Here is a 9958-nt window from a genome sequence, read left to right as displayed (position 1 = left end):
GTTGGAGTTTGTTGGGCTTGTGCACAGCCTTCTTTCAGTTGTCAGCTCTTCTTTACTACTTTCCAGATAAGAACAAAGGCTTTCCCGACTTGAATAGGAAGCAGATAACAGATCAAAGTACACCGTGGATGGTGCTTATTAGGAGCTTCCAGTTAAAATAGGCCTCTTCAGAGGTTGGTCTGCAGCCAGTCATTGGCTTTAACTGTGCTTGGACAGCAATGACTTGGGTTTAGCATTTGTTGAAGTTAGGAGGGCTCAGGTTTGCCCTTTCCCTTCTTGATGTGACAGGTTTGACCTCTGTCTCCCTCAGATACGTGATGAAGTTGGTTCCCTGGGTCTAGGACAGGCCATCTGTAAGCACAGGGCTGCCAGGCAGGGTTGGACATCTATAACACAGAGCTTTTAGCTGAGTGGTTTATTCTAGTTGTGATACAGTGGCCAGTGTGTGGCTTAAATACCTTCAAGTGCTGTTCAGGGGTCTCCTCCTGCCCCTCTAGAGGATGCTTCCTGCCACAGCACGACTGAATCTCGACTCCTGCATGGAAGAGGAGGAGGAGGAGGGAGCGTGTTTAACACAGGGTGAGTGACTGGAAGCTTCAAGCACAGCTTGAGCTGTAGCCCAAAGTCATGTAGCCCCTGCTTTGTGTCCTGGTGCCCATCCAAATGGTGGGTCAGTCGTGCATCACTTGCCCTTCACTTCCCTTGCACCCAGCAGGATGCACCTCCAAGGAGCCAGGTTTCCTTTGGGCTGGGGTTTTGCCTGAGGAGGTCTCATTTCCTTAACAGCAAATACCCACCTCTTCCTTCTGAGGAGGGGAAATACTTGGCTTTGTCATCCACAGAGTAAACTGAGAGCTAGAATGCAATGTGTTTCAGGTATTGAGGCGAGTTACAGCACCCAGTATCACTGCCTGGCCTCCTTTACCTGCCTTGGGTGGTGCTTGGTGATGTATCTCCTGTTGGAGGATACCTGTGTGGTGAGATCCCTGGTGTTACCCATGCTGTAGCAGTACTCGGGAAGCACTTTGTGTCCCTGCTCTGTGTGGCTCCCAAAGCGTTGGGGGTTTCACCTCCTGCTTTATTAAAGGGAGTATTGAGGGGGAAGTGGAGTCATGGTTTCTATCATAGGGGGCATGGTGGAGCGTGCGGTCTGCTTTGGAAAGCACTTGGATGTTCTCTTTAATCTGCAAACCAATATTGGCATCACTTCATTTTGTCCTCCCCCCTTTTTGCCCTCTCCTCAAGTAAGAGTTGGGGCTCTTTGCATGGTGATGCCTTGTTGGTTAAAAGACCCAGGACATTCCCCATCCTCCCCTTTGCTCCTGAGTAGCTTTGTACAGAGGTGACAGGAGTATCTCAAGTTGCATCGTTCTCCTTGTCTCGAATCCTGGGCAGTTCTGGCTCTGTGCTCTTGTTTACCCAGTGCCTGTCCTGTAAAACCAGGAGTCCTCCAACTGCAGAGTGGGAATTTGCACTTTCCTGCACCGTTTCTGTGTGTTGCTCTGTGGATTCAGCTCAATGAAGTGTTACAAGTAATAAAACCTTCTCTTCGTAGTAGCAATCCTGCATCTTTCTTCTGTCTTCCTTAGTCCAATGCTGGTGGCCCAAAAGCTGAGCTGGTGGGGAACTGTTCCTACCTTGGGCTAGGAGGAGCACTGACAGCGATGCCCCAGGACCAGCAGCATTCCCTGAAGCCCTGATGATGCTGGGTGAGATCTCTTCTCTCGCATCAGGATGCTGTCCCCAACAGCATCCACCCCAAAGGCAGCGCCCACCCAAAGGAGAGGCTTCAGCTCCAGGGATTCCCACCAGAGCAGTCCCAGCATCCTCTTGCTGGTCCCTCTGCCCTGGAAGGTTTCCTTCTGCTGGAGCCTTCACGGCCTTCTCACACTCAATGTTAAAAGGAAACTGAGGCGTGGAGCAAGGAACAGAAACACCGCCCCCAAGCCCAGTGGTATGGCCAAATCCAGCCCCTGTCTCCTGAGCAGCAGCTCCTGGGCTGCTTGTGGTCCCCAGCTCCTCTGTCCTCCCAAGGCTGAGCTGTCAGATGGCTGCACGGGGTGCATGGAAACCCCCTCTGAGGCTGCTGGTGTGGGCATCTCAAAGGGGAGGGCTGGAAGCTGCTCTGGAAGCCTGCCCCATCGGGGTGGAAAGCAGCAGCTCCATGGGTTTGGGGTCCCATGGGTCCATCCTGCCCATGCAGAGCAGCATCTCCATGCATTTGGGGTCCCATGGGTCCATCCTGCCCATGCAGAGCAGCATCTCCATGCGTTTGGGGTCCCATGGGTCCATCCTGCCCATGCAGAGCAGCATCTCCATGGGTTTGGGGTCCCATGGGTCCATCCTGCCCATGCAGAGCAGCATCTCCATGGGTTTGGGGTCCCATTGGTCCATCCTGCCCATGCAGAGCAGTGTCTCTATGGGTGTGGGGAACAGAGAGGTACCTCCTGCCCATGCAGAGCAGCATCTCCATGGGCTTGGGGTCTCATGGGTCTATCCTGCTTGTGCAGAGCAGCATCTCTGTGTGTTTAGGGAACACAGGGGCCCATCTTGCCCATGCAGAGCAGCATCTTCATGGGTTTGGGGGCTCAGGGGTCCATCCTGCCCATACAGAGCAGCATCCTTATGGATTGAGGACACAGGGGACCATTCTCCACATGCAGAGCAGCATCTCCATAGGTTTAGGGGCTCAGGGGCTCTTTGTGCCCCTGCAGAGAAGCATCTCCAAGGTGCTGGGGTGCGGGTTCTTTACTTGCACATTATAGAGATTCTTTTAGGCTCCTCTTTGTGAAGAACATGGAAAACTCCCCCCAAAAAGCTACCACAGAAAAGTCCTTCTCAAGGGCATCCTTTGAAGCAGGAAGGTCTGAGTAAAGGGTGAGTGAATGAGCGAGCAGCTCTCATGTAGCACCATTGACCACAGGACCAGTCCCACCAGTATAAGACCACAGGAGGGGGAGGGACCTGCAGGGAAGGGACTGGTTTTGTCTCCCTCGAGCTGAGGCCGAGGAGCTTCACCAATTAGGAATGATGCTGATGATCATCTAAAAATAGGGATCTGTAAATGTCAGGATGAGTGCTTGGGAACGTGCTGGGAGGATGGAGCAGCTCAGCGGGGGCCCGTGCATCCTTATGCAGGCTGAGGGACCAGCACTGCTCTGTCCTGGGCTCATCCTGCTCATCCTGGCTCTCTAAGAGACCCCCCAAAGCTGGCTGATGGGGATCAGCATGGCCAGAAGCTGTTTTAGCCCGATGGGAGCTGCAGAAGATCCCAGCTCTGCTTTGGATGGGAGATGGGGTGAGGAGAGATGGGTTTGGGGACACCAGTCCCTCAATGTAAGTTATTTCCCAGTAGCATTTGATAGGGGAAAACTTGAGTGTCCAGAATAAGGACCACAAATGATCCCAACCCCATGAGTTGGGTGATGTGCGGCCAAAACCACCTCAGGGATGCTCTAGTGCCAAAAGGTGGACCTCAGTGGCACAGGGACAGCAACGTGTTCTCCCTGTATTACCCATCACTTCCACCCTTACGAGCTTCTCCCTCATCCCACAATCCCGCCTATCCCAACGTGCCAAAACCATGTTTAAAACAGCTGGGAAAGCAGGTTTATTGTCAGAAATAATCCAGATTAGGGGGGAAGATCCCTCCCCATCTGCCCAGTGGTGCTGGGCCAGCTCCCAGGGGGGATGAGGGGGACCCGTACGGCAGGGAGGTCATGAGGACAGGGGGGGGTCAGCCCCCTTTGGGGTGTGGGGAGCAGCCTCCCATCCAGCCCTGCTTGAGCATCCCAGCCTGGTGCTGCCTGGCCTGCCCCTGCCCATCTCTGATCCATGGGGTGATCCCTGTGCTCTGGAGCCAGGCTGAGAGAGCTGGGCTGGGGCAGCCTGGAGAAGAGAAGGCTCCTGAAGGGGAGACCTGAGAGCAGCTCCAGTGCCTGAAGGGGCTGCAGGAAAGCTGGAGAGGGGCTTGGGACAAGGGATGTAGGGATAAGAATGAGCTTGGAGCAAGCTGCTCTATGGAAGGGGTCCCTGCCCGTGGCAGGGGTTGGGGCTGGAGGAGCTTTAAGGTCCCTTCATCCCAACCCAGCCTGGGATTCTGTGATCTCCTCCTGCCCAGGTCCCTGTCCTGCCCATCCTTGCACCCTGCTGCTGCACCTCCAGCATTATCCCAGCCTGGCCAATGGAAGCACTCCGGGTGCGTAGCAGGGATCCTGTTTAATCCCAATTTCCTTGGCAGGCTGCAGGGGCCACCTCTGAGCTGCAGGAAGGACAAACAGAGCAGGGGCTGTCACAGCCTTGGAGCCTCGACTTCTCAGTGAACCTCGTGTGGTTTGAACCCCATTTCTGTGTGGTTTGTGCCCAAAGCCTTCTGTGACAGCAGGAGCTGGTTCAGTTTGTGCCTCGGTTTCCCCAGTGCTTCAGGATAACGGTTCCCACCTCCTCATCCTAAAGGAATACATGGAAAGCACAGAGGGTTTCTCTCCTCTGCTTCATCCCTGTTCACAGAGGATGGGGATGAAGGAACGTGGTGTGAAGCTTCCTGGGATGAGCATGCTTGGGGGGGATGAGCTGTTGTTAACACTGTGCGTGCTTGGAAGGGGGAGACTGACTTCCTTCCCTGCCCAAACTCCAGGGCACGGATGGATGATGATGAATCAAGCAGGAATCACCACACGGGGAGCTTTGGCCTCTTCTGCACTGAGACCACGCTCAGCATCCCGGCACCACGGAGCAGCTTCCACTGAACCTGAGCAAAAACACACCCGGGATGTGCTGGTCCAGCGACACGAGCACCTACATCCCACAGGGATGTGTGCAGGGGGAAGATGGATGGATGGATGGATGCAGGATGCAGGATGCAGGTAGGGTTGCCCAGTCCAACTCCAGCCGCACCCACATCCACCCCCTTGTCTAAATCTCACTGCTTGGCTCCTGCATGGATTTTCTTTGGAAAACAAGGGAAGAAAACCAGATCTGAAAGACCAGGGGCTGCAAAAACACCAGTGGCTTTATAAGCATCTCACATGCAGGGCTTTTAAATAGAGAGTTTTGGGGGGTTCCCCTCTTTTTTTGAGACGAGCCACTGCAGAGGGCTCTGAGCATCCTGCACTTGATTCATAGCCCAGATGCTGTTTCTATCCTGGGTTTCATTTGGCTCAAGGAGCCATCAGGATGATTTTCCTCTTGGGCACCAGCTCACTGGGAGGTTCATATCCCTCTTCCAGAGCCCTTTGTGGGAAGGGACCACCTGGAAACATGAGAGCAGCTGCCTCTGGGGACCCAAAAGCACCTTTTGAGTCTTGGTTTTGCTAGTCCAGAGGTTCCCTATTCCTGCTCTGTCATCCATGGGGTGTGTGCTGTATGGAATAGCATTCGCATCAGCAAGCCACAAGCATTAAGCTCCCGCAGCTGGTTGCCCACCCAACCACCACATCTGACCACCCTCATGTCACCTTCACAGGGTGACAGGGCTTTGCCTCCCCGGGGAGGGCTGGTGCATGAACCTCAGTGTACCCAGTGAGGATGGGGACCACGATGTTCCCAATATCCCACTGTGGAAAGGAGGAATATCCTCCTCCCTGGAAACCAAACCCCACCACAACCCTCCCTTCAAGCCCAGGGAAAGCCGGAGCAGCCAGCTGCCCACACCAGCCACCCTCATGCCCAAAGGGATTTGGGGTCTGGATGAGTTTGGCTGCTTTCCTATCTGCCCGGAGGCAATTTCCTTCCCATTATCTATCTCCAGGCACCGGATGCTCTGATTCCTGGTCCAACAAGCACCCATCTGCCTGCAAAAAGAACCCGTGGAAGTGTTCAAGGCCAGGTTGGATGGGGCTTGGAGCAAGCTGCTCTAGTGGAAGGTGTCCCTGCCCGTGGCAGGGGCTGGAACTGGATGAGCTTTAGGGTCCCTTCCAACCCAAACCATTCCAGGATTCCATGATTCTATGAAACCCTTCCAGCTGCTTCCCCTCCTCACTGCCAGATGTTAAATCTCAAGGATTTCCCATCATCATCCCCTTGAATTGACGCTGCTCCGGTTGAGTCGCAGCCCGGGACAGCCCTCAATGCCCAGCAGTGTGCACTCCTGGCATGGTGTGCTCTGCCAGATGTGGCTGCCAGATGTGCAAACCCACCCCATTGCCTTTTCCCTTGCTCTGCGGCTTCGTTCTGGCTGCGTGGGGATAGGAAAAGGAAAGAGGAGGTGGGAAAGTGGATGGCGGCGAGGGGCAGGCTGAGATTTCTTCCCCATAAACCTCAATAACTCATTGCATGGGGTGGTGAGGTGGGGATGGAGCCCACAGACCCATAGGATAGGGAGAAAACCTCAGGAGATGGGAGTTTCTGCTGGAGCAGCTCGTCTCTGATGAGCTGAGCCATGAGGCTCTCTGGGGCTTCCCCATGAATCGGGACTGAGCTCCGGTGGGGAAGCAGCTCCCAGCTCAGCAGGACCAGCCCAGAGCATCCAGGACACTCATTTTGTCTCCCGGTGCCGTATCCCTGCCTGAGCACAGCCCAAACGCATGGCTCTGCATCAGCTCCCTTTTCCCAGTTTGCCCACCTCGATACTGGGAGAAAAAGCCAAAGGGGGAAAAGCAAAGGGATCAAATGGAAAGGATCCTGCGCCAGGTCGCATCCTTCCCAAAGCCTCTGGGATGGGGATCATTGTGCTTTCCCCCAGCAGAGCTTTCCACCCGGCAGCTGAACGCACACACACGGAGGCTCAGGGTCCATAAATCCCACAAACCCCTCACTTACAAACCCAACGCACCGGATTCCTGCTGCTCCTTGCATCAGGGATCCCAAAACACCGAGCAAACACGGGGGGCTGGTCCAGCACGGATGTAAGGATGCAGCCTCACCCCTGCCCAGCTTCCCCTATCATCCTCCTGGCACGGAGGAAGGCAAACACGGATGCATCCCAATGCAACACTTCACTTTTAAGCCCCCAGATTCAGCATTTTAGGGTGCCACAGTGCAAAAGCTATGGGGAGCTTTCCCATTTTGGGAATGCTGCGGGTCGCAGCCGCGCTGCCTCTCGCAGCATCCCTCATCACTCCCTTCTCGCACGGATTAGGCACCAAACCACCCGGGAGACAAAACCTCCTTTAGGAAACCATCACCTGGATAATTTTCCTGAGCTCCAGCCCCTGCTACGAGGGAAGGATCGGGACTGGCAGAGCCCGAGCTCTGTGCACAAACCTCTCCGCATCCCTGCCCACCAAACCAAGCCAGGAAAAGAAGTTTCCAAGCAGCAGCAAAACTACGGAAGGAGCCCACAGGCACCTTCCTCCAGCATCAGCATCACCTGAGCCGAGGGGATATCGGGAATCATCGCAAGGAGCTCTACAGAAAATAGACCACGGCGTGGATGCAGCTTTAGATATATTTGCTCTAGGATATACAACAGCTTCTAAAGCAACCACGGGCGGGTGGAGGAGGTCGAGAGCTCTGCGCTCGCTTGGTTTAAGTTACAAAGTGCTGACACTGGTCTAGGATACATCTTAGAGAAGGGCTGTCCCCGTGTGCGCCGGGGAACATGCACGCTGCCGGAGGAGTTTCCGACCCAGCTGCATGGTTCTGTGCCTGGGAAGAGCTGGGAATGTCATTGATCAAAATGAAACGGATCAACGGGCTTGGAAGAGGACGTGGGTTCCCAGGGGGAGCGGCCGGATGGAGCGTTTTCCTCTGTCTGAAGCAAAATAAAAGGGGAAAGCATCAGGAAATTCAGTTTTGCATCTCTCAAATAGAAATCTAATAGGAAAGAGAGCTGTACATGGTCAAAGTCAAGTCCAGGCTCCAGGAGCATCCAGGAGGACAGTCTCAGGTATGGCCCGCTGCTTCCCGGGATGCGCCAAGCAAACACTCACTGTGGATCCCGCAGTCCAACGGAGAAACCATGGGAAGCTGCTCCTAATCCTCCCGGGAGCATCGGGGCTGCGTGTGCTGGTATCCCATGGGGAGGATCAGGATGTGCTTCCCCCTGCCCACGGGCACTGGGATGGGGTGAATGGATCCAGTTCTGCTTCTGGAATCAGTGCGACAGGGTTGACTGGGGCATGGGTAGGGAGAGCTGGTCCAGAGCCCTCCAGGGAGGGTGCACCCCACTCTGATGCACCCCAGCACTCATCCCCGAGGCCGGCTCATCCTCAGACACTAGTTTTCACTGGTGCCATGGCAAGGCGATGGGAATGGGGATGGAGAAGAGGATGGGATGGGAATGGGCATGAGAATGGGGATGGGCATGAGAATGGGGATGGGCATGAGGATGGGGATGGGGATGGAGAAGAGGATGGGGTGGGAATGGGCATAAGGTTGGGGATGAGGATGGGGATGGGAACGGGGATGGGGATGGGAACGGGGAAGGGAATGAGGATGGGGACGAGGCAAGAAGGATGCCAGGAGCAGAGGTGTCGAGGTACGGCATGGTGGTTGGATGCCGGAGCAGGGACGGTGGGATACTGAGGATGCCGTCAGAGGCCGGGGGTACCGATGGCGCTGGCACAGCGTGGATCAGCGTCCTGCTCGTAGCGGTAGTGGTACCCCTCCATCTGGTCACGACAAGCCTCGCGGAGGTTATGGAGCCAACGCTTGATGCCCCGGCGGTTCAGGTAGAGCACCATGAGGAACACGATGCCGATGAGGGCCAGGACGATGCCGAAGAAGACGTACGAGGCCGTTTCCAGCCTGCCGGGCTCACCGCCCTCAGCATCCGCACACACGAGCCCCTCGGGCCGCAGGCGCAGCAGGACGGCCCCGCGCAGCGCCGGCGGCGCGGCACAGCGCAGGCTGCGGGCATCGGGAACGCGGGCAACGGCGGCGGAGCGCAGCCAGGCCAGGAAGGGGCGCAGGGCACAGTCGCAGCTCAATGGGTTGGCTCCCAAGGTGAGCCTCAAGCCCCTCAAGCCCGGAGCATCCAGGCTCCGCAGCTCGGCGGCCACCAGCCGCTGCAGGGAGTTGTTGCGCAGGTCCAGCTCCTCCAAGCCGGGGGTTAAGAGGGAGGCCGGCAGCGCCCGCAGCGCGTTGCCCGCCAGCTCCAGGCGCCGCAGGCTGAGGTTGCCCACGGCCAGGGCGAGCTGGTCCTCCAACGGGGCGGCCAAGAGCGCTTGGTTGAGCTGCAGCGTGCGCAGCAGGGGCACGCCGGCGAAGGCACCGGCGGCCACCGAGAGCAGGGGGTTGTGGCTCAGGTCGAGGGTGCGCAGCGCGGGCAGCCCCTGCAGGGCCATGTCCTCGATGCTGTGGATGTTGTCGTGGCGCAGGCGGAGCAGGCGGAGGTCCGGCAGCGGGCGGGCGGCGAAGGCGGCGCGGGGCAGGACGCTCAGGTTGCTGCCGGCGATGCTGAGGTTGTGCACGGTGACCGGCAGCTCCTTCGGCGGCTCCTCCAGCCTCTCGTACCGGCACTGCACCTGCTCCGGGGTGGCCACGCAGTAACAGGCGGACGGGCAGCCCCCGGGGGCGGCGGCGGGGGGCACGGCCAGCGGCAGGAGCGCGAAGCCCAGCCAGGGCAGCCAGCGCCCGCTGCCCGCTGCCCGCTCCTGCCTGCGGGCCATGCTCGCTGCCCGGGCATGCAGGGGAAGGGGGGGCCCGGGGGGTGCCGTGGGGGGGTGCAGGGGGTGATGGAGGGTGGGGGAGGCCGGACCCTGCCTCCCTGCACTCACCCCCCCCCCCGGGCTCAGCTGCCTCCGGCGCCGCGCACGCACCCGGCGGCTCTGCCCGGCACCACCGGACGCGCCGCTGCCCAAATCGGGCTTGGGGGGGGGGGGGGGGGGGAACGAGGAGGAGGAGGATGGGGAGGAGGAGGAGGAGGAGGAGGAAGGGGCTGGGTTGGGCTGCCTGGCGCTGCGGGCTGGGCGGCTGCCGTCGGGGGGGCGCGGCTCGGCTGGGTTTAGCCCGGCTCCGGTCGGCTTGGCACGGCTCGGCTCGGCTCGGCTCGGCTCGGCTCTGTTTAGCTCCCTTC

The 9958-nt window shown here is 57.9% G+C and overlaps 1 protein-coding gene across 1 annotated transcript; it reads right to left on the bottom strand.

Moving 5' to 3' along the window:
- Positions 1-8366: 8366 nt before the first annotated feature.
- On the bottom strand, positions 8367-9586 carry TPBGL (trophoblast glycoprotein like). Its single transcript, XM_057421187.1, has one exon. The coding sequence runs from the start codon at positions 9549-9551 to the stop codon at positions 8475-8477; it is 1077 nt and encodes a 358-aa protein (XP_057277170.1). The 5' UTR covers positions 9552-9586; the 3' UTR covers positions 8367-8474.
- Positions 9587-9958: the final 372 nt, after the last annotated feature.

This window comes from Pezoporus wallicus, unplaced genomic scaffold (genome assembly GCF_028554395.1).
Source record: "Pezoporus wallicus isolate ANWC-B61680 ecotype Strahan unplaced genomic scaffold, APGP_CSIRO_Pwel_v1 contig_8372, whole genome shotgun sequence".
Classification (NCBI taxonomy): Eukaryota; Metazoa; Chordata; class Aves; order Psittaciformes; family Psittacidae; genus Pezoporus; species Pezoporus wallicus.
Note: the sequence above shows the minus strand (reverse complement) of the source record. Positions and strands in the feature narration are given on the sequence as shown.